At 39.5% G+C, this 25,283-nt stretch overlaps 2 protein-coding genes across 4 annotated transcripts in view; one reads left to right on the forward strand and one right to left on the reverse strand.

Moving 5' to 3' along the window:
• ppp2r5d (protein phosphatase 2 regulatory subunit B'delta) overlaps window positions 1-12,844 on the forward strand; it is a 57,568-nt gene extending 44,724 nt beyond the window's left edge. For 2 of the 3 annotated variants that reach the window (XM_008104931.3, XM_008104930.2), the window contains exons 14-16: window positions 582-654; window positions 4,930-5,046; window positions 7,644-12,844. In XM_008104931.3, the coding sequence (XP_008103138.2) occupies window positions 582-654; window positions 4,930-5,046; window positions 7,644-7,781 (328 nt within the window). In that variant the 3' untranslated portion in view covers window positions 7,782-12,844. The remainder of the gene's footprint in view (window positions 1-581; window positions 655-4,929; window positions 5,047-7,643) is intronic. The other variant, XM_008104932.3, reaches the window with a different exon arrangement.
• Window positions 12,724-20,851, reverse strand: mea1 (male-enhanced antigen 1). Its single transcript, XM_062970869.1, has 4 exons — window positions 20,693-20,851; window positions 15,484-15,763; window positions 15,260-15,356; window positions 12,724-13,409 (listed from the first exon to the last, which is right to left on the reverse strand). Exons 2-4 carry the CDS (start codon window positions 15,751-15,753, stop codon window positions 13,252-13,254), a joined length of 525 nt encoding a protein of 174 aa, XP_062826939.1. The 5' UTR covers window positions 15,754-15,763; window positions 20,693-20,851; the 3' UTR covers window positions 12,724-13,251.
• Window positions 20,852-25,283: the final 4,432 nt, after the last annotated feature.

Here is a 25,283-nt window from a genome sequence, read left to right on the forward strand (position 1 = left end):
TTTGTCCCTTTTAAAATCATTGGATTTAAGAGATTAAGTGTACTGAACGTGCCCAGTTGTACAACGCTCTGCGTAGAAAGCCTGTTAAATGCTACAAAGCCAAAAGTGGGAGGTCTTTAACGTTGAGGCCCAGGTAGGTTTATGAAAGAGGGAAGGTCATAGAAGACAGATTTATGCTTTGTATGAAGGAGCATTATTTAATTTGTTCAAATGAATGGAAATAGGAGCAACTGTGGGTTTTTAGAAACCATGGGAGGTCAGGCTAGGATAGAGCTTCCTTCTGTGAGACACATGGAACCAGGAGATGGGAAACAGGTGGGTCTCCCTATGTCAATTGGACTGTTAATCCAAAGAAGTCTTGGCTATGCTCTGCTTATGAAAGTTGGAAGTCAGAAAAATACGAATGTCCACATCTTCTCTATTCCAGGGTTAAAGAACAAAGGGGAAATTATGTCACTATTTATTTAAATTGAAACATTTTTATTATTCCCTCCATCCCCAACAAGCTTTTGGTATGACCACTGGAGAAGGGAATGTTTAGAAATCTCAATGAAAAATAAATAAATTCTTTTCACTTTCAGAGGACGATTCAGGTTGAAAGAACGAGAAGAGATGTGGCACAAGATTGAGGAACTAGCCCGCCAAAATCCTCAGGTATTGGTCATTATTATAAAAGGAAATGTGTTTCAGATTAGTCCTTGCATTTTTGCTCTGGTTACAGACCATAATTTGTTACTGTCATGAAATCGACTGCCATTGGTCCAGTGGGTTTTGCTGAGCTCAGTATGTGTGCATTTGTATAAAAATACATATGTGATTAAACCTCTGATCATTGCATGGCCTTAGGTCAGCTGCTCTTATTTTCAGTTTATCACCTGTAAAATAGGCATGATTGGGTGGCAGAATGACAAAAAGAGAAAACTAAATGGTTATGTTGTGCTCAGGTGGGTGTTGAAAAACAAACAGATCTTAAGTCAATCCTTTTTGACAAAGCAGAGCTTGGAAAACACATTGCAATGGGCTACAACTTCCAGAATCTTTCAACCAGCATGGTCTGTGGCAAGCAGTGGTTGTCAATGGTTTCAGAATATGGTTCTTTCCAAGTCCTATCCAGAGATGTCAGGAACTAAATCTGGGACCCTTTGCATGCAATGTAGGTGCTTTGTCATTAAACTACACTTCTTCCCCACATAACTGAGCCACTGAAATGCAAGTCGTTGTTATGTAGTATATGTATCTTGTTGTCAAAGACTTTGACGGCCAGAATCACTGGGTGGTTATAAGTCTTCTGGGCTGTATGGCCATATTCTAGAAGCATTCTCTCTTGATGTTTTTCACCCACAACTATGGCAGGCATCCTCAGAGGCTGAGAGGTCTGTTGGAAACTAAGTAAAGTGAGGTTTATATATATCTGTGGAATATTCAGGGTGGGGAAAAGAACTCTTGTCTGCTTGAGGTACGTGTGAATATTGCAATTTCCCACCTTGATTAGCATTTTAATTGCCCGCAGTTTCAAGGCCTGGCTGGTAGCTGCCTGGGGGGATCCTTTGTTGGGAGGTATTAGCTGGCCCTAATTGATTCTTGACTGGAATTCCCCTGCCTTTTGAGTCTTGCTCTTTATTTACTGTTCTGATTTTAGAGTTTTTTTTAAATACTGGTAGCCAGATTTTGTTCATTTTCATGGTTTTCTCCTTTCTGTTGAAATTGTCCACATGCTTGTGGATTTCAGTGGCTTCTATGTGTAGTCAGAGAAGCCACTGAAAATAGAAGCGCAGGCAGCTACCAGCCAGAACTTGAAATTGTGGGCAATTATAATTCTAATCAAGGTGGGAAATTGCACCATTCTCATTTACCTCAAGCAGACAAGAGTTCTTTCCCCCATCCTGGATACTCCACAGATATATATAAACCTCACTTTACTTAGTTTCCAACAGACCCCTCAGCCTCTGAGGATGCCTGCCATAGTTGTGGGTGAAAAACATCAGCAGAGAATGCTTCTAGAACATAGCCATACAGCCTGGAAGACTCACAACAATCCTATATGTATCTTATTCATAATTGAGTTGCATGCCCTTTACATGCACTGCCCTTGAGCCCTTTATCTATGAGGAGTTTCAAAAAATCTGAATTAGCACATAGACCAATATTTGGCTCTCTAGATATTTGAGACTTTAGGTTCCATAATCCTTGATTATTGGACTTACTGGCTGGGACTTCTAGGGATTGAAATCTAAAGCAAATGGAAGAACAGAGGTTGAGAATAACTGCTGGAGAGCGCACGATTAGAGGAGTAGGAGACCTTACATGGCAGTGGTTCTCAACCTGTGGGTCCCCAGATGTTTTGGCCTTCAACTCCCAGAAATCCTAACAGCTGGTAAACTGACTGGGATTTCTGGGAGTTGTAGGCCAAAACACCTGGGGACTCACAGGTTGAGAACCACTGTTAAGTGGTATGGTATGGTATGGGAGGAAAGTAAGTTAGGAAAGACTCAAAATAATAAATACCTATCTGTGACGAATATTCTGTGCTTATAAAAAGAAAATTTATTTATTTATTTAATTGATTGGTGATATGTACTTACTTTCTCTTGGTATGGGAGATTTTTAATTAATTGAGATATAGATGTCAAATTGAACTGTTGGGCATACATTTTGAGAAATGTTGATAGTCTGGGACATTCCAAATCAGAGCTTGGAAAAGTTACTTGGTGGGTGAAGCCTGCAGGATTTCCAGCCAGAACTGAGACTGATATGCTGCCTGAAGTGCACTTGAGAAAATGATTCAAAATAAAGTTTTGAGCTTTGATCTAGAATAACTCAGGTTATCAACCTCTAAGCCATGGGCATGTATACAGACATATACCTCATATTTCTATCCCATTCTGTCATTACTTTTCAGCCAGCATTTTCAAAAGCATGAAAACACAATTTGGGAAATACAATTGCTTCTGTTTTTCTGGAGACTAGATATGGATGTGCTGGCTACAAGATTCTGGAAGTTGTAGTCCAAAAAGTAACTTTCTGAGCCCTTCTTTTGATTAAAGTTAAGTGATAGGGCATTATTTCTATCACTTTGTTCTAAAATACTGCTCTTGCATAGTTGCTTCCTTATAGTTGAAGTCTGAACTAATTATCAGGGGCTAATTTCATTAGGGTCTTGCACACCACTAATAAAATATTTTTCTCTTCTTTCCAAAGTCTCTTGGCAGGTTCAATAAAAATCAGCTTTTTATAGGTGACAGCTCTTTATCTGAACCACTATATAACTGATGTGGTTTTTTTTAATTTAATACATCAGCCATTCATGGTTATGCAGTGGCATTATTGTCAGACCCAGTGAAGGATGCAACAGAGTGTATTTACAGTGCTGTGACATCTAAATGACTTCAACATAGTGCAAACACTTATTTTATACTGTGTTGGAGTCATTTAGACCTCCCAGCTTTGTAAATATGCTTGTTACATTATTCACAGGGCCTGACAATAATGCCATTTCAGTGAAGATCACAAATTAAAGAAGAAGGAAACCAGCCAGGGAAGGGGAATCCACACATTTCATGTGGGCAAATGTATGGAATATGAAAACGGAAAATAGGAAGAAATGCTTTTTGTATTCTTCGTGTCATTTGACAATAGGGAATCTCATTGTTGCAAAACACACATTCACACATGCCCACTCACTGTTAAAAGTTACACTGACTCAGGGCACAATTGAATGTGCTTATTATGTTGTATAAAGTCCGATAAGATTTAGGAACAGATAATTTGTGGCCTAGCTTGCCATCACACACAGGTTGAGTATCCCTTGTTTTAAATTCTTGGGACCAAAATTATTCTGCTTTGGAGGGATGGGGAATATGGTAGCTTTTTGGAATAGCCTTGTGCCTCGTTCATTTACTACTTGTGTTGTGTATCAAGTGTGAGGCTGGAGAGAGATTTGGGATTTCGTGAAATGTTGGGAAACTGAAATATTTTGCTAGAAGCTGCCCATTTATGTCTTCAACATGGTGACCGTGAGCTCCTGCTCATTTGTTTCTCAAATCCTTAATCTATCTCTCCAGCCTCATGCTTCATACGCAACTGAATAAGATGCGAGTCTGGAAGGAAACTGATAATCTGAGAGGTGAACCAACAGGTGCGTCACAGCCATTGCCTGAAAGGCAGAAGTAGGCGGCTGGCAGAAAAAAGTTTCTGTTTTGGTACTTTAGAATTCTGGATACGAGAGACACAACCTATATAAGGCTTCTAGCCTTGGAGGCATGTTTGGTAATCCTTCTCAGTGGCTGCTCTTAGCCACTGAAACCTTCTGTTAAAAAGACCAGACTACTTCATTACTGTTACCCTTTCATGCGTGAGTGCAGATATTTTCATTTAGACAGGCCTTTTTGGGAATTTTCTAGCAGCGCTTTTGGGATTACAAGTCGCAGAATCCCCAACCAGCATAATCCTGCTGGCTAAGAGATTCTGTGAATTGTATTTGGGAATAGCAAGTTTTTTTTAACCCTGCAGAGTGACTTTTATTAGGTGAAATAATTCTTAACTGGTATGTTCTGTTTGTTTCTCTTTGATTAAGCTGTTTTAATTGACTTGTTTTGATGTTTTAATTATAATTCTGTATTTTATCTGCATTTAATTGTTAGATGTCTTCAACACTATTTTAGTAGACAAGCTAGATACAGAATTTAATGAATAAATACCCCAAATCCACTTGCTAGTCCCTATTACAGTAAACCCATTGGATCAGTGAGATTTACATAAGTGGTCTGTTTCATATTAGGCCATTGACTTGATGCATCTGCTCTAGTTGGGACTTTCAGGTGGATTTAGGCTACTGAATTACCTATGTTGTCTGTGTTAAACATTTGGTGTTTTCAGTACTTGAGTTGCTGAGCTTGCATTCCCATTTTTCTGTGTGCTGTGTTCCTGCAGTACCCCATGTATTGCGCACCCCCACCTTTGCCTCCTATTTATTGCATGGAGACGGAGACCCCCACTGCAGAGGACATACAGCTACTGAAGAAAACGATGGAAACAGAGGCTGTGCAGGTGACTTATCTGTATATCCCCAATGGATCAAGACCCTCTGATAGCACAGGAGTGAGGAACATGTGGCCCTCCCAAATGTAGTAAATGATAGGTGATAATGCAGATTGCAATCCAACTTCACCTGGATGATCACATGGTCCCCAGACCTGTTGCAACATGTGGTTCTTGATTTCCACTGGATTTCCTCTTGAGCAAGCAAGTATGCTCACTCTTGTAGAGACTTTGTTAATTAGTTTTGGAGGTAGGCTAGGGGTTAGTGAGCAAGGGAAATAGAATTGCTTGGAAATAATGGTTCTTAATGAATCCTTATCACTTGATTGGCTTGGTGCTGTAGAAAGATATATGTGGCTTTCAAATGTGGACCTTCTGTACACTACAGAAGAAGATATACATCTGTTTGTTAATTGTTGAACAGCACAGGTGGGAAGATGTTGTTGCTGAGATCCAAAAAGTACTCTGGAGGGAAAGCAGTGTCTCCATCAGCATATTAATGCTGCTGTTGAGTGGATGGAGACTGCTCTGTCTTCCTGATTCCTTTGCCTGTGTGCATTGAGGGAAGAGGGAGGAATGCCCACGTGAATCCCAGGAGACATTCACTGACTAAAAGGACAGAGCAGGGCCGATGATGGCAATAGTGCAAATGAGGTACAGAAGATCTCCTTTTGCAACAGTCCCAAGAAATGCGTTTGCAGGCATAGCTGGGGATTATGCCTATATATATCACCAAAGAGTATGTTAGCCTTCACATCTTGTTTTTGGGGTTCACATAGGCAACTCATACGTTGTGGACAAGTTGCTGGAATTGCAGACTGATTCAGCAAGGCTCATCTTACGTTTATCATAACTCATTATTTTATGATGCCGGTTCACAAAGCATCGTGTAGTGTTTATGTCTGGCAATCCACCCAAACTGCTGCCAATTTGCTAATCAACCCAGTGTTTCTCATTACGTAATCTGCCAATTTCCTCAAAACAATATTCACCATGCACCTACAGTATATTCTTGGAGAACTGGTAGTGCACAAAACCACTGAAATTCACAACTGGCTGGGAGATTCTGCAGGATTAAACCCCCAAAAGTGAATTCTTCAAGCTCTGCTTGGAACAAAATAATCCTTTTTTTTATCAGTGAGCAAAAGTCAGGAACATTACTAAATCACTAAATCACTTAGGCACATTTGTGGATATCACTTCTTATGTTCAATATTTCTGTAAGAATATGGTCCTCCAGTGATGCTTGCCCCAGTTGGTTTGTGTGTGCACTACAGGTCTGCCTTGGATATATTTGGACCTACTATCTGGGTCAGCAAAGATTGGGCCCCCACCTCCTACAGGAGAGCCACTGGCAAGTGCTACTGCTCACTTGTCCTCCTGCTGTGCTTGCTCTGATCCCAGTTATTGCTCCCCTTGCATATCTACCTGTCCATTTCCACATCTGCCTTGTTCACCCAGCACTTTGTATGCTACCTCTCCTCCCCTGTGCATGCATGTAAGTTTCTAAGCCCAGTGTCCCACATCACCCAGCCAGCATGACCAGTTGCCGTAGACTGCAGTGTCCCGCATCACCCACCCAGCATGACCAGTAGTTCTGTTGGTTGGGAATTCTGGGAGCTGTAGTGCAAAGTTGTGAATTTTCCAAGTTGTGCATTCCCCCTCCAAACCTCCATCTCTCCTTTGCTAGCCCAGCATGCTTCTAACTCAGGCCTCTAGATTTCCACAAAGGCAAACACCCAGGAAAATAGAAAGATTGGCATATGGTGTTGGAGTTGAATAGTCTGTTGATGCAGAATTCACATAGGCATTCGTTTCTTTTAAGTGTGTAGGTGTGTAAAAGAAAGATGGCGATAGAGGGATTTCTGAAAGAGGACGAATGAGTAAAATACAACTTATAGTTGAAATTGTGCTCAAGATTTTTTTCACCATAATCTACACACAGGCCTTCATGCTTACTGCTCAGCCTCATTGTTCCCCGTTTGTATGAATGAATGGTTTTTAGGTTGTGTTTCTATGCTCATTATAATTTGATGCATGTGTTTGTTGATCTGTATGTTTCTAACTTGGCTGGCTTGCTCAGATTGTCAGCTTTGTTCCCATTTTGTTACCTCAGTTTTCAGTTGTGGCACTGCCATAGTCTTGTGTTGTCATCTCTGGGAATTTGACACATGCAAAGATTGTATTTCTTGATAGCTGAGCCCTTCTAAAAAAATAGTATACTTTTAGACCACTAGTACATAATTTAGTCCTTGTTGATACTGTTAGGTTGCAACCCCTATTATTTCTAATCCAGGGCCATACTGGAAAGGGCTTTTAAGAGTTGAGTTTAGGTGGAATGGGTAGCTTTTTTCTGGACATTTTCATTTCAAGCATTACAAAGCTCTCCTGTAATTATTCCAGAGTGGAGTTGGGTGGAAAGAGTGAGCAACAAGGCAACAAGAGATCCACAAACTCTGGAGCTGACTATGGTTAATATTAACTTTGATATCAGCCTCCTGTAAACTATCTAAAATGAGCAGTCCAAAGACAGAGTGAGGAAGTGAGTGGGGGAGAGGTGTGCACTCTGGATTTTGCTTCTTAATTACTTTTGAATTTGTGTTTAGATGCTGAAAGACATGAAGAAGGAGAAAGTGCTGCTGCGTCGGAAATCAGAGCTTCCTCAGGATGTCTACACCATAAAGGCCCTGGAAGCGCACAAGAGAGCAGAAGAATTCCTCACCTCAAGCCAAGAAGCACTCTGACGGGCTAGGGAGGCCCCGGAGGGTACACAGAAACGCACTTTGTTCTAATGTATAACTAGGGAATGAACATGGTGAGCTGTGCCTGTCCTCCACTCCATTCTCATTCTTTCAGGTTAGATTTGATTTTACATTGTACCTCATATCCCACCACACTGTCACTTCCTCCTGCTTTATCCTCTTAAGGTTGTGTTTGTGTGCACGTGCGAAAGGAGCCTAGCCAATCCGTAAGAGTAGCATTCCACACAGGAGGCATCCCAGTTCCTGTCGTCATTGATTTGACTCCAGTCCCAGGACCAAAGCAGTGAGAGTTCAGGCATTTATCAGCCATGCACTACTACAAGAATGGGCTCCACAAGTGGTCTTCCAGATACCATTCAGTTATTGCTCCCATCATCTCTTGCTGTTGGCTGTGTTGGAGCTGATGGGCACTGTAGTCCAACAACATCTGGAGGACCACCTGCCCCTGCACTACAATAATGATTCACTATAGCTTCCTAACACTGGCTTTGAACTCCCATTACCATCCATTTTCACACGATAATACAAGAGCTATATGTGACGTTGGTTGTGCAGGTAAATACAGGTGATTTTCTAGGGATCAAGACATGCTAGGCTAGATTTGAAAATAATGTATGTTCTTCCTGTCCCCCTCTGGCCAAATAAATGGCTAATTGATAATAGAGACTTTTGGTTGGTTTGGTTTATATGAATAAGGGTAACTGTATTTGCACTTTTTCCATCCCAGGAATTGTGAGGCAGTTGCAACCATCTAGAACCACTACTTTCAGCTCTGTGAAAGTTTTCATCCTCACAGATAGCTAGCAATTGGTTGCGATGCCCTGGTAGTATAACCGCTGCATTATAAGCTCACGTACTCTTTGGTTTCCTCTCTAACTCAGAACTAAAGCCAGCGTGATTCTGAAGCAGATTGTCATAATGAAGACAAACTCCCATCCAACTCTTGGCTCCTTATGTTCCAGAGAACTCTAAATAAATGACTTGCTAACAAGAAAGCTTATTGAACACTTTCACAAACAGCTTTAAATATTCAGCATTTTGGAAACAAGAGAAATAGATGCACAATTAAGGAAATTTCAGTTTCCATTTACTGAGTATCTAGTGTTCGGTATGGATTAGACCTCATTGTGCTTGTGTTCATTTTTCAGCTGTCCTAGGCCAAGAAGAAGTTGCTGACCTTCTTTTAGGGAGTATATAAATTTAGAGGCTTCTGCTGCTTTCCCTAAGCTATTGCACTCCTACAGATAATACTTGGCTTTGCTTAATGTCCTGCCATTGTTCACAGGCTGCTAACTAAATTTCTGGACTTGGAACATCATAAAAGGGAAAGACACTTAATCTAGCTGGTTCTTCACCCACCTCTTGCCTGTGGACCAGGAGCGTGAAAAGTACAGCCCATATGTTGTTGGAATGCAACTCACAATCGTCCGAATCACAATAGCCAGCTGAAAGTTCCAGTCTAACAATCTCCAGAAGATGGCATTCTGCCTAACCCTGGTGTAAACTTTCCACTCATATCTTTAGAAATGAGACTCTTGACAACTTTCATTAGACTTACTAACCCTGACATAAAATTTCATTTTTCAGTCTCATTTTTAGTCCTTGACTGCTAATTTTAAATCTGCAATAACTCCTTCAAAGTAAATTCCACTGAAATCAGAGAAAGTACGATATGTCTTTTTCTGCCCTGCCCAACATCGTTATTCTTTCCTGTTTAAATCTTTAGATGGCATATTGCCTTGTCTACCTACTGACTGTTAACTCAGTTGTGCTTTCTTGCTTATTCTCCATTTTAAATAATTTTTATTCTGAGAACCCTGAAATCTAATTTCTTAGACATACCTCTCCCGTTGTATCTGTGCACTCTTAGCCTTTGAAAAGTGAATGGTTTAACACCAGACAGGTGGGAATTTCCCAGTTTTTCACACTGCTATAGCTAAAACACAGTGTTGCTTTCTTTAAGCTGCAGAATAGTTTGAATTGGAATGTAATCACTCATTTTATGCCGTGGGATATAGCCGATAATTGATGATTAATATTTGCTGCTAGAGATACCCATGGAGCATTCCTATTCTCAGCCAGACAAAAAAAAAATGCCATCCAAGAAAGAGTTATTTTCAACTGCTGCCTAGGTGAGGCAAGGGATCACATGAGTTTGGGAACTATTTCCTCTTGGATCCCTAGCTCCTCCTCACTTCTTTTTCCTTGCCTCAACCAGGAAAAATGTATATTGGCTTCCCCACTTTTCTTTTGCTTAAATTCTTTATTTCTGCTTCCCTTGTCTTTTCTGCTTGCTTTTTTTTGGGGGGGGGGGGGGCTATGGAGAGATAAAGGAAGACTAACATTAAAATTAAAGATCCTATAAGGGCCCAAGAAGTCATCTATTTGACATGGTAAGCTGGTCTGTGATGTGGGGGAAATCTATTTCTCCTAGTACAACTAGGATGAAGGAATTCCTTGATTTCTTACAAGCAGGCCTCAATATAGACTTCAAATGTATCGCCTTATGGCAGGCCTGCATAACCTGCAGGTCTCCAAGTGTTTGGAACTCCAGTCCCCAGAAGCCCTAGCCAACTTATTAAATGGTCAGGAATTCTGGGAGCAGAAGTCCAAAACACCTGGAGGGTCGCCGATAATGCAGGCTTGCCTTACGGCAATGAACTGCAGCTGTACCCTCCACTGTATTAATGAATCAACCAGTTTCTCATCACATCTTCATATAAGGGTTTTTTTTTAAGGACTTTTGCTTTAGATCTCCACAAAGCCTAGATCCCTACTTGATCCCATAAAGATTACTTTGTTCCCAACCATAAAGGCACTTTTCTTTGTGGTAATCACATCAGCCAGGAAGGTCTCAGAATGGGCAGCTCTCTCAATGGGTCCTATGGTAAATTTGATCCTCACTCAGTATCCCTCTGGCTTGATCCAGGATTCATACCTAAGATAAATTCCTCTTTTCACCAAATAGAGCCCATCCTTCTATCCTCTACCAGTTCAACAACAACAACAAAACTTTATTTATATACCTCTCTATCTCCGATAAGGACTCAAAGCTAGAGAAGCAATGGAACAAACCTGCTAGAGAAGCAATGGAACAAACTGGATGTTAGGAGGGCTCTAAAGATATATATATCAGAGGGACTAAATGTGTCACCTCCTTTTTATTCAACTTCCAGGCCAAGAAAGTTTCCCCACCTGCACAATTTTGACAGAATAAGGTTTGCATTTTTTTTTAGATTAAACCTTCATAGTATTTGGTCAGTGGTCACTTCAGCTACATTCCCAACTAAAACCCCTTTGGGAAAGATTTGCAGGGCTGCAACTTGGGCAACTCCTCCTACCTTTACAAAGCACTATCTATTAGACAAATTTATCTCTGCTAGGACCTCCTTTGAGAGACAAGTGTTCCAACAGGTTCTTTCGGAGCGATTTATTTTACTTGCCCTCATCCCTCCCAGGATCCATTTCGGCTAGAGTAGTTCCTTTTCTTGGATGGCACATTTCCTGTTGGCTGAGAATGGCATATTGAGAACTTACTGTGCAGGTCCATTCTAGCCAAGGAGAAGGAGGCATGCAACCCAACCTGTAGGTGGTAAGATGTTTCCTTTCTTGGGATCTTCTCTTTTTCCCTTTCTTGGCTTAGGACTAAACTGAAGAACAGCTAGGGATCAAGAGGAAATATTTCCAAAAGAACATATGATCCCTTGCCTCTCCCAGTGCTGCGATTGAAATTAACCCTTTCTTGGAGGACTCCTCCTTGGTTAGAATGAACCTTTACTACAAGTTCACATTGCCATCCAATGCCTCCTCTCTGGAATACAGCACTCTGTCCTTCTTCCCACTGTTTTCTGCCACCACCACAGATGATCATTTTGTGGTCACTGGGCATACTCAGTCCTTGCTGGGCTATTTCTGGGGGTTTTCCATCATAATTTATGTACACTTACAAAGCTTGGTTTGTGCGTGGGTGGTGCATTTTATTTGTGTAATAACTAGCACTTAAGAGAATTGAGAGAATTCGTATACAAGATTATGCTAAGCCTCCACTGTCTGCTGTCAAACATTTGCAGTATTTGTTCTCAAAGGTGTGCTATCTGCCTAATAGCTTCTTATACCACTGAGGTTCTTATAAGGCCTGCTAAAACTATTACCATGTAAGAGGTGAAACAAAAAGTGAGAAGTGAAAAAATACATAAGGGGAAAATACGCTTGATGTTCAACATATGCTTATCAGTTCAGTGATTGTAGAACAAGGCTGGCAGCAGGACTCACTAAGCCACCTGTATTCAGCCCCGATCTTCAAGTGCAGTTTATCTGCTGGAAGGGAAAAATGAATTCGGAGTTTATCTCTTCTGAAGTACAATTTGTTCTGTCTTTCTTCCCCTTCCCACCCAAGACTGGGCTCTGCGAACAAGAAGGACTGTAGGAAATCTCTTCCCTTTCCATTTCCACACATATACAATGCAGCACTTCTCTGCCAGTTACAGTTTTGCATGGGGTGGAGCAGGGCTGTAATTGAGCATCATGTGCTGTACAGCTTAGATGTAAATATAGCCTGTCTAATCTTTGTTTTGGGGTCAGGGAATTTGTGTTTGCTACCTAACATTAAAGTTTAGTTTGCTGCCAATTTATTCTGGTGTCCTATGTATCGAATGGGTGGGAGGGGCTGTGGAAGAAACTGGGGGAAAGGAGTACATCTGCAGCCAAAATTAGCACCTAAAGCATACAATGTCCAGCCACTCTATCTTAGTCCAGCTCTGTGCAAATTTCCCCTTTGTATTTATCCGAGTTTCTGCTTTTACCTTCCCTTTGTTTTACATGGAGAAGGTTGGAGTTGCCTCTTCCACTTTTTACATATCTCCACTCAAGAGAGGAAAAAGCAAAACTCCCTGGACACAAGTATTAAGCTGCTTTACACAGTTCATTATGTACATATGGTGTACTTTATTTTCAGTAGAGTATTACATAGTATGACAGTGTTGGATTTTGTACAGATGTCCCTGTATGTACAGAACGAAATAAAATGGATCTCTTGAAAAAGATGACACACTGGACTCCACATCATGGCCATCTCTAGCTCTTCAGCCCAAGTGTCACATGGAAAAGTAGGGTGGGATGGGGGGGGGGGGAGAGTGTAATAATGCCGAAAACATGCATGTCCAAGGGTTTTCCCACAAGGGCTCATTATTTCTTCAAGAAGCCTTATTTTCTATCTCCAAGATAATGAAGACATCTTGATGAGCACCATTCCAACCCCCCAGAAGCTGGGCATTATATAAACTGATGGTGGGGTCATATTTAATGTTAGACAATATGAACACAGAGTTTTGATGCTGGTGAAAGATAAACATCTACCTGACACTTCAGAGAGAGAGAGAGAATTTAAAGTGCAGCACATCACACTTTGTAGTTTCTTCTGAGGGAGGCATGAGATTCACCATTGGCACTTCCTTCACTTCCATTCTGGCTTAGAGCCACTCTGTCTGGCTTGCAGTGTTCGCTGAACCATATCCTGCCACTGGTCGTCTGAGATCTCATTGGCCCACGCAGGGATTGCCAGTGTAGGAAGCTTAATTCCAGCCATCGTCCTTTTCACTAACTCCACGTGTTCTAAAGCCAAAGAAAGCTAAAGGATGAGGTGCACAGCACAGAATAAAAACCCATCTTCCCACAAAAAGGATTTTCATAGTCAGCATTTGATCTATGAATTGAGATTAAGCAACCCAAGGTAAAAGCTCAACAACTAAGATGTGAGTACTACTGATCCAGCAACCCAATAATCAAGCATGGGTGTTTTCCAACAACGCTTGTGATAGTGCTAGAGCATTTACTGAAAAAAGAGAAACAACATTGCTTAGGTCAGGGGTCCTCAAACTTTTAAAGCAGAGGGCCGGTCCACAATCCTTCAGACTGTGGAGGGGCCGAATTATCATTTGGGAAAAAAACCAAACAAATTCCTATGCACACTGCACATGTCTTATTTGTAGTGCAAAACAACAACAACAATGAAAAAACAATACAATATTTAAAAATGAAAACAATTGTAACCAACATAAACCTATCAGGATTTCAATGGGAAGTGTGGGCCTGCTTCTGGCCAATGAGATAGTCAGGTTAATTAGGATTGTTGTTGTTGTGTGCCTTCAAGTCATTTCAGACTTTGGGCGAGCCTAATTCTAAAATTATTTATTTACTCATTTACTACATTTATTTATTACATTTATATCCTGCCCTTCTCACCCCAAAGGGGACTCAGAACAGCTGTATGTACATACAATATATTATATTATTAGCATAGCACAATATTAGCATTATATATTACTATATTGAACTATACCACTATACTGTAATATTATATGTAAGATATATCATATAATTAATATTATTATATGGTATTATTAGTATTATATTGTATAACATTGTAATATTATTATCAATATTATATGTATATACAATATATTATTTAAAATGATATACAAATATTATACTATAAAACTGAGGGCAGGGGCCAGGTAAATGACCGTGGAGGGCCGCATCCGGCCCCCGGGCCTTAGTTTGGGGACCCCTGGCTTAGGTAATAGTGCTGGCCTGAAAATACTGCCAAAAAAACAGGGGTGAGGAAAAGATTGCCTTCTCTATCATGATTTCTTAAACTATCTTCTATGGAGGGTCAACAGTTTTAATTCTCTGTTAGCTATAATTACTTTTCATCCCCTTGAAATTCCAAGGACTGTTAGCTTGTGGCCCAGCAATGGTTCACAGACTATTAGATTATCCAGTTCTCTGAAATAGTTTGAGGGTTGTGCTCTTCTAAAACTCCACCCCATTGTCCTAAGAATCCCTTTCTCCACTAATGAACATGACTTCTCTGCAGGGAGAAAGATACAATCCCTCTTGATATTAACAAGCCCCCCACCCCACCAACACTAGATAAACTCCATAAGCCATCAGATACTCCATTTCTTGCAGTACACATTACTGTTAAGAGGTTGCAAAAATGGAAGAGAACAAGTGTACAATAGCTAGCTGATTGTAGATGAACATTTCTCAAAGTTTGGTCCTCCAAGGGTTGTGAACTTCAACTCTCAGAAATCCAAGCCGGCTTGACCAATGTCTTAGGGTTCTGAGCTATAAAATCCAAAAGAGCTGGATAATCAGAATTGAGAACTGAGTAGAGGAGACAATATCAGACATAGGCAAGGGGAGTTCAGACTGAAATCCCAACGCATTCTTGGTACAGATGATAACTTGTTGTAATGTATCTTAACAGGGCCCCTGTGAAGAAATAACAAATATCCACTCTAGCCTAGAGATATTTGAAAAAGAGGATAGAAGTAAAAGTCTCATGGAAAAGGATAGATCTTAACAGAGTGGAAAAGCCTGATTGCAGCAGAGTTTGGTATCTACATTTGCAAACTACCAAGATATAACCAGAACACATACTCTTTTGACAATCTTACCTGGATCCATCGGGATAGAACTATGACTGCTTTGAGCTGCAGATCCCTCCTCTTCATCACTGTCCACAGGTGGGTCAGGCAGGTGCAATCTCATTGCCTGCATGTGCAAAGTTATTGAATGTGTTATTCACAAGGCAAAGGAATATCAATATAAGGTTGTCTCTGTAACCTCACTTTGTAAAAAAAAAAAACCTTCAACATCTTGTAACAAAATTGTTACATACCTGAAGTCGCTCATTGATGTCAAGGGCTGGCTCTGTGCTGGGCGCTGTTTCTTCAACTGCTGCTGGTCCTTGATCCGGATCTTGGTTCAGGGGCTGGTACAAATAACTATTATTGCTTTCATCTTCTTCTTCTTCAGGTTCCTCACTACTCCACTCCCCAGCAGGATCAGGGGTTCCATCAGGTGCCTCTTGCAGCCCCAGCTCTTCGTGCTCATTTGGACAGATCCTCTCTGGGCCCATTGTCAGCACCACCACTGGCTCCAAGGCCATGCACCGAGATCTGTAGGAAGAACATAAAACTGATCTTAGCCCTTTATATAACACAAAACTTCTCTTAAAAAACCAACTGTATGTTGTTTGAGAAGCAATTGGCAAAGGAAAACATCCAAAACCGACTTTACAGATAAAAGCAATAATAATCAAGACCCTTTTCATCCGTGCTGAGAGCTAAGGTATATCCACTGACATCACATATTGATTATCCCCTAACAAAACATTATGTAGAATACTGGATTTTAGCTCTGGGCTCCAGTTAAAATTTAGTAGGGACAATTTCCGTAATATAATCAACAGCAAACAAGCTTCCTAGAAGGGCAGCTTACACAGCATTGTTGAAACGTAAGACTGGGTTCTCTTGGCTGCTTTTTATGGTTCAGTTTTAGGGTCTGTCACACTCCATTCAAGAGAACATGTCCTAAGGCAAAGCTGGTAACTGGCTCCTCTTGAGTTTCTAGTTCTCTCCACTACTACCAAAAATGTTGAGAGCAATTATCTGCCCTCACTGTTGATAAAATCACTGTGGCTGAGAACAGACACTAATTTTATGGATTGTTTTTTCTTACTTGAAATGTTGTATTTTACTACAACTGGAGTATATGTAATGTACATGTTCCGTTGTAAAGGCTAGCAGTGTTCCTGGAAAAACTATTAGATTTGTGAACAAGATTTGGGTCTTCTAATCAAAACAGCTCTTCTGAGAAGGAAGAACTCCCAGAAATTAACTGAATGCAATCAAAATGACCAAACAGAGACTATTGTACTTTGCACATATTGTGAGAAAACGTATTAGAAAAGACAATGATGCTTGGTATAATGGGAGGCAGTGGAAAAAGCGAAAGACCTGATTCCTCAATCAGGGAAGCCATAGCTCTGAATTTTCAAAACCTGAGCAGGGTTGCCTTGGAAGACTCATTCACAAGTTACTATATGTCAAAGATGACTTGATGACAATTAATACCAACAAGAAAACCCCACTAATCTTGTTATAATAGGAAAAAGCCAAGAAAATGAGTTACGGTAGTTTTTGTTCCTGCAGACATTCTAACAGTGAAAGAATGGTGGGCACTGGGGTAGCAATGCACATAAATGACCAGAGAGACGCATCCTATTTACCCTTGCCCTAAAAAAATTACCCCCCTCTGCTATTATAAAGAATGGCTGTCCTCTCAATTCACTCAGAGGTAAGGGACATGTCATCTTCCCAATATTGTTGGCTTGCAATTCGCATCAGTCTTAGCCAGCACAATCACAAAGAATAATGGGAGTTGTGGTCCATAACCTACTGAAGTGCTACACTGTGTTCCTCATCCTAGGATTCTTAGCAATACCGCAACACTGACCCTGATCCATTTTATAGAATAAATAAATTAAATTTAGCAGGCAGAGAAACCTGTCCCAGGCACTGGGCAAACACAAACAGGAATATCCCCCATAATAATTCCTGTTAGTATAAACACTCTCTTCCTGATGAACAGAAATCTGCCTAGAACTCCTGATGCTAAATGGCTTTAACCATGACATTATTAAAATTCTTATGTACCACAGATATTTACAGAATTAGTACAATGAGGATATAGGGCGCATCTACACTGTAGAATTAATAGAGTTTGACTTCATTTTAAATACTGTGGCTCAGTGCTATGGAATCCTAGTTTGGTGAGGCACCATCACTCTTTGGCAGAAAAGGCCAAAAACCTTGTTAAACTACAACTCCCATGATTCCACAGCAATGAGGCATAGCAGTTAATGTGGGGTTGAACTACATTAATTCCATGATGGAGATGTGTTCATAGTTATAACACATAGAAGCAACAATCCCTGAGCTTAACTATGTACCTCATGGAGTAAACTGTAGTCCATGTATGAAGAATGACTTATTATTTACTTATTCAAGACATTTGTTTAGCACACCGCCAACTAACCAGTCCCCTCCACAACTGAGCTTCATTAGATAGACCTGAAGTTACAGTGTTGTGAGCGTGAAAATAAAAACTCGCAATTTTCTCCACATTCTGGATATATATATTCATCTCCCTTAATTGCTCCAAAATTACGTAACAGGACAAAGTGGCAGATTAAGTGCTTTTGCATAAGGTTAGAGAGAGCTAACCTTATGCAAAGATTCCCACTTCGCTATTTGGCTTATTAAGTGAGCTTGGCACAATCTCTCCCCCATAGAATAACTGCCAGCATAAAAATTAGGAGCAACACCACTTATATGGCCTTGAACTCCTTCTATGAAACAGAACACAAAATGAGTGAAGAAAAGAGAGAATGGGTATGCACCTATGCTGCAGAATTAATGCAGTTTGATACCACTTTGGGCCCTTTCAGACATACCCTATATCCCAGGAGTGGATCCCAGGTTTTCTGTTTATCTGGCAGTGGGGACTCATATAATCCCGTTTAAAGCAGAAAACCTGAGATCAGATCCTGGGATATAAGGCCTGTCTTGAAGGGCCCTTTAACTGCCATGGCTCAATGCTCTGGAATCCTGAGAGTTGTAGTTGGGTGAGGCCCCAGAATCCTTTGGCAGAGAAGACTAAATACTTTGTTTAATTACAGCTCCCAGGATTTCATAACATTGAGCCATGGCAGTTAAAGTTGTGTCAAGCAGCATTAATTCTACAATGTCAAATTTTCAACATTTGAAAATACTCTCTTTCTAGGCTACTTTTTACTATTATCCACGGTTAGTGTTGCCAGGTTTTCAAAATTCATGGAATGCAGGGATGACAATTAGGACAAGTCTGTGTTCTATCTGATTATTAGATTCTACCTAAACATTAAGAAGAACTTCCTAAGGGTAAGACCTATTCAACAGTGGAATACGCTGATTTTGAGGCCCCATCTACACTGTCATATAATCCAGTTTCTGAATCTAGATTATCTGATTTGAACTTGATTATATGGATCTATATTATTTGCACTTATAAATGATGGTTGTTGTGCCAATTTAATATTTTGTTTTATTTTTATATTATTTTGTATAACTTTGTTGTTGATTTACGTTAAATTTGTTGTTTATTTTAATAATTATTGTTTATGGTTTGTACTACCGCTCCGAGTCCCCTCAGGAAGATGTGTCAGGATACAAATAAAGTTTTATTATTAGTAGTAAACCATTCCATATTTTTCATGCATTTTTGCTGCTCAGTTTTTATTATGTTGGTAAATGTATGAGATTACACACATTTACCAATGTAATAAAAAACTGAGCAGCAAAAATGCATGAAAAATGTTTATTTAAGTTCTAACTTTTTGGTTATTATTGGTTAGTTATTATACGTTTATACTGATGATGCTTTATTTATTGTGTTGGGGCCCCTGATGGTGCAGTGGGTTAAACCCTTATGCTGGCAGAACTGCTGACTGGCAGGTCGGTGGTTCGAATCCAGGGAGAGCGAGTGAGCTCTGTCAGCTCCAGCTCCCTCTGCGGAGACATGAGGGAAGCCTCCCACAAGGATGGTAAAATATCAAACATCTGGATGTCCCCTGGGCAACATCGTTGCAGACAGCCAATTCTCTCACACCAGAAGCGACTTGAAATTTCTCAAGTCGCCCCTGACACGGAAAAAAAATTGTTGATTGATTTGTTGTTTGTCTGTTTTATTATGGCATTGAATGTTTGCCGCTTTTGATGGAAACCGCCCTGAGTCCCCTTGGGGTAATAGGGCAGGCTGCAAATAAACGAATAAATAAATAAATAAATAAATAATTATATTAACTGTCATATAATCCAGTTCAAAGCAGATAATCTGGATCCAGAAATTGGATTGTATGGCAGTGTAGATCCAGCCTGTATGTTTGACTCTCCTTCTTCTGAGGTTTTTAAACAGGATAGGTGACTATCTGTCAGGAGTGTTTTGATGTGGACTGGAGGGCCCTTGGGGATCTCTTCCAACTCTATGATTCTATGGCCCCTTCCATACAGCTGAATAAAATCTTCCAAACAGCCATATAACCCAGAATATCAAGAGAGATAATCCACAATATCTGCCTTGAACTAGGTTACCTGAGGCCCCTTCCACACAGCTGAACAAAATCCCACATTATCTGCTTTGAACTGGGTTATATGGCAGTGTGGCGTCAGATAACCCAGGGCCCTGCCACACAACCCTATACCCCAGAATATGAAAGCAGAAAATCCCACAATACCTGCTGTGAACTGGGTTATATGGCAGTGTGGAGTCAGATAACCCAGGGCCCTGCCACACAACCCTATATCCCAGTATATGAAAGCAGAAAATCCCACAATATCTGCTTTGAACTGGGTTTTCAGAGTCTACACTCAGATAATGTGGGATTTTCTGCTTTGATATTCTGGGATATAGGACTGTGTGGAAGGGCTCCCAGTTCAAAGCAAATATTGTGGGATTTTCTGTCTCAATATTCTGGGATTTAGGGCTGTGTGGAAGGGCCCTGAGTCCACACTGCCATATATTCCAGTTCAAAGCAGAAAATGTGGGATTTTACACAGCTGTGTGGAAGGGGCCTCAGATATTCCAGTTCAAAGCAGATATTGAGGGTTATCTGCCTTGATATTCTGGGTTATATGGCTGTGTGGAAGGGGCCTATGAAAACACCAATGTCAGCTAATCTTGCTATGTACTGTATTGCTCTGTAAAAATAATACATTGTTGTCCACAATAATAAATTGCATTCCTGCTTTAATTAAGAGCCTAAATGCAAGCTTTGGGGCATCTTATACAGTCCATGTAAAAGGAATTGCTTTCCAGCTCTCAAACAGATAATAAAGGACACCTGACATTCCACAACAAAGACCTCCATTTCAAAAAGAAGCAGCAGCAGCAGCAGCAGCATTAAACACTTAAAGTCAAAAGGCGGCCTAACGCTTCTACGTAGCGGACAACCTTATGGCCATTTCCTTATTGCCAATATGCCCCCTCCCCATAAACCCTGAACTCACCAAGCCTCGCCTTTTCGCTCTAAAACCGAAGCAAACCTGACAGCCCCTCTCCTCCGCCACAGTCCCCGGAAACAACAAGGCGTCGCTGACCCCTTTAAATGCCGTCATCACTGAGCGCTGTGGGCGGAGCTGTAACTATGACAACGGGTCTAAACCAGGCCTGGGCAAACTTGGGCCCTCCACAATTCCTAACCGCCGGTAGGGCCCAAGTTTGCCCAGGCCTGGTCTACCATGTATACACACACACAAGCAAAGAGGGAAAAAGGAATAAGATATAAACCTGTACAATACCATCTACATAACATTGTACTGTACAGTATATGCCAATGATGGGCAACCTTTTGCGCTTGGTGTGTCAAAATTCACCAAAAAAACCTAGCAGGACTTGGGTGGTGTGTCACTTCGAGAGAAAAAAACATAATTTCGCAATATGTATAGTTTAAATAACAGAAATATATAATTGTAATATATAACTGTATTCAATAAATCAAAAACTATTTACTACCATTATTTCCATGTACAACAATCTATGGTACCTCTTGCAGTTTCCACGCTGATTTCTCTCTATTGTAGTTTCAATGTAGTCATGAATGTAATAATATATTATAATAATAATAATAATAATAATAATAATAATAATAATATAATAATAATAATAGTAATAATATAATATACTACAATAATAATAGAATGATATATATATAAATGTGCATAATTCCCATGGAGTAAACTACAAAACCACTGGACCAAACCACACCAAATTTGGCCACAAAAGACACAGTCATCCAATCAATCTGCATGCAGCAGCGTGTCAGCATAAATGGCTAGGCGTGTCAGTGCTAACACGCATGTCATAGGTTGGCCATCACTGGTATATGCTTTAGATGCACACACACACATATACAATAGACACTCACTTAAGCAGAATTCAACCAACTAGAAGTTTCAAGCAACCAGCAAAGTGGCATACAGCATTCACAAAGCTGCTTTTACAATGCAGTAAAACTGTTACATTGAAGGCCCTTCTTCCACACAGCCATTTAACCCAGAAGATCAAGGCAGATAATCTTCAACATCTTGAGTCCACACTGCCATAGAATCCAGTTCAATGTGGATTTTATGCAGCTGTGTGGAAAGGGCCTGTGTTAATTTTGTCTTTATTTGGTTTTAATTTTGATTTTATTTGATTGAGGCTGTATTTAAACATTAATATCAAATCAAAACAGTATAATATGGTATGGGATATTGTACTAATTAGGACTAGTAGTTATAATATTACCTCTAAAGTAAACAGAAACTATGCCCCCTGCCACACAGTTGTATAAAATCCCACATTATCTCCTCTGAACTGGGAGACCTTCCACACAACTCTATATCCTAGAATATCAAGGCAGAAAATCCCAGGGCCCTTTCACACAGCCATATAACCTAGAATATCAAGGCAGGAAATCCGACAATAGCTGCTTTGAACTGGAATATATGGCAGTATGGACTCAGATAACTCAGTTCAAAGCAGTTATTATGGGATTTCCTGCCTTGATATTCTGGGTTATATGGCTGTGTGGAAAGGCCTCCACAATATCTTCTACATACACATGCTAAATACACAGTCTTTCCATAGTCATACACATAAATACATACATGCATACTTATAGATATAAATGCATAGTCCCTTCTCTAGATCCTCTCCCTCACATACTACATACAAACATATACACTAAATACACAGACCTACACAACCTCTCCATAGACATATACTTAATGCAGGGGTTCCCCCTTAATTCCCTTTCTCTCTATTCACATGCTACATACATAGACACAGTCTTTCCATAGACATACATCTAAATATACATACACATACATACATACATACATACATACATACATACATACAGATATAGATGAATAGTCCCTTCTCTAGATCCTCTCCTTCACATACTCATCAGGAATGACAGTAACATCATATGTTATGGACTGGAATAGAGTGCAATATATGTCTCAATATGATGCCTCATGAACTTGAATGTATACTGTAGTTGTTTTTCTTAATCTGTTTATTATATTATGCTTATATTATTGCGATGTACTTTGATGGTTATTTATGTGATTTTAATGTGTTGTATGCCGCTTTGGGTCCCGTGAGGGAGAAAAGCGGGATATAAATAAAGATTTATTATTATTATTATTATTATTATTATTATTATTATTATTATTATTATTATTACTACTACTACTACTACTACATACACTCATGTACACTAAATACACAGACCTCCACAATCTCTCCATAGACATACACTTAATGCAGGGGTTCCCCTTAATCCTCCTTTCTCTTTATTCACATACTATATACACAAATATACACAATCTTTCCATAGACATACACCTAAATATACAGCAGAGTCTCGCTTATCCAACATAAACGGGCCGGCTGAACATTGGATAAGCGAAAATGTTGAATAATAAAGAGGGATTAAGGAAAAGCCTATTAAACCTCAAGCTACATTATGATTTTACAAATTAATCACGTTTTACAACAAATCGATAGAAAAATCAGTTCAAAACACGGTAACGTTATGTAGTAATTACTGTATTTATGAATTTAGCACCAAAACATCGCAATGTATTGAAAACATTGACAACCAAAAACATTGGCTACTAAAACATTGACTACAAATAAAGAAAGAATTGCATAAAATGAACTTACAGTAAAAACATTGTTGGAAGTTAAATCCGTAAAAAGTTCAGTCCACGGCTGTGGATCTGGGCGGGAGGCAGACTGCATTGGATAATCCAGAACGTTGGATAAGCAAAGGTTGGATAAGTACATACACATAAACACACATAACAACAACAAAAACAACAAAACTTTATTTATATACCGTTCTATCTCCCATAGGGACTCAGGGTGGTTTACACATGGTAAACATTCAATAAGTAAAGGTAAAGGTTTCCCCTGACGTTAAGTCCAGTTGTGTCCGACTCTGAGGGTTGGTGCTCATCTCCATTTTTAAGGCGAAGAGCCGGCATTGTCCGTAGACACCTCCAAGGTCATGTGGCTGGCATGACTGCATGGAGCGCCGTTACCTTCCCGCTAGACCTATTGATCTACTCACATTTGCATGTTTTCGAACTGCTAGGTTGGCAGAAGCTGGAGCTAACAGCGGGTGCTCACTCCGCCCCCTGGATTTGAACCTGGGATCTTTCAGTCTGCAAGTTCAGCAGCTCAGCGCTTTAACACACTGAGCCACAATATACAATATACAATATACAATATACTTATAATATTGATAATAATATTATAATGTAATACAATATTATACTAATAATAATATAACATTATATATTATATATTAAATGTAATATTACTAACAAAATTACCACATGATATAGTACAATATAGTAATTTAATGCTTATATTGTTCTATACTAATAATATATTATATGTACATTTGATTTGTAAGCCGCTCTGAGTCCCCTCAGTGGTGAGAAGAGCGGGATATACATGTAGTAAATAAATAAATCAATACAGTAGTCTCTCACTTATCTAACACTCGCTTATCCAATGTTCTGGATTATCCAACACATTTTTGTAGTCAATGTTTTCAATACATCGTGATATTTTGGTGCTAAATTCGTAAATATAGTAATTACTACATAGCATTACTGCATATTGAACTACTTTTTCTGTCAAATTTGTTGTATAACATGATGTTTTGGTGCTTAATTTGTAAAATCATAACGTAATTTGATGTTTAATAGGCTTTTCCTTAATGCCTCCTTATTATCCAACATATTTGCTTATCCAACATTCTGCCTGCCCGTTTATGTTGAATAAGTGAGACTCTTCTGTACTTATAATATTGATAATAATATTATAATGTAATACAATATTATACTAATAATAATATAATATACTATTAATTATAATTATATATTCAATGTAATATTACTATCAATATTACCACATAATGATATAGTACAATATAGTAATTTAATGCTTATATTGTGCTATGCTGATAATATATTGTATGTACATTTGATTTGTAAGCCGCATACATACCCTGTTTCCCCAAAAATAAGACATCCCCAGAAAATAAGACCTAGTAGAGATTTTGCTGAATTGCTAAATATAAGGCCTCCCCTGAAAGTAAGACCTTGCAAAATTTTTGTTTGGAATTATGCCTGCCAAACAGAACACCAGAGCATGCAGGATTGGTAAATGTATGTACCATAGATGAAACTGTACATGAAAATAATGGTAATAACAAGAAATTCTTGATAGGATTCACAATTTGTCTGGTTATGCTGGTTTGTGATGATATCTAGTGTACAGGATATAATAAATGTTATTTTTTTTTGTTCAACAATAAAAGTGAATTCTTTTTCATGGAAAAATAAGTCCCCTTGAAAATAAGACCTAGCACATCTTTGGGAGCAAAAATTAATATAAGACACTGTCTTATTTTCGGGGAAACAGGGTACATACATATATAAACATAATTCCTTCTCTGAATCTTCCTTTCTCTCCATTCACATACTGCATACAGCCCTCCAGGTGTTTTGAAGTCCAAAACATCTGGAGGGATGA

The sequence above is a fragment of the Anolis carolinensis genome, chromosome 1, assembly GCF_035594765.1.
Source record: "Anolis carolinensis isolate JA03-04 chromosome 1, rAnoCar3.1.pri, whole genome shotgun sequence".
Lineage (NCBI taxonomy): Eukaryota > Metazoa > Chordata > Lepidosauria > Squamata > Dactyloidae > Anolis > Anolis carolinensis.

Excerpts from the sequence above, each read along its gene's own strand:
- mea1 (XM_062970869.1), bottom strand. The coding sequence starts at position 15,753 with ATGGCCTTGGAGCCAGTGGTGGTGCTGACAATGGGCCCAGAGAGGATC. Across the intron at positions 15,357-15,483 it reads ACATCAATGAGCGACTTCAG|GCAATGAGATTGCACCTGCC; the intron begins GTATGTAACAAT and ends TTGCACATGCAG. Across the intron at positions 13,410-15,259 it reads TTCTATCCCGATGGATCCAG|AACACGTGGAGTTAGTGAAA; the intron begins GTAAGATTGTCA and ends CTTTGGCTTTAG.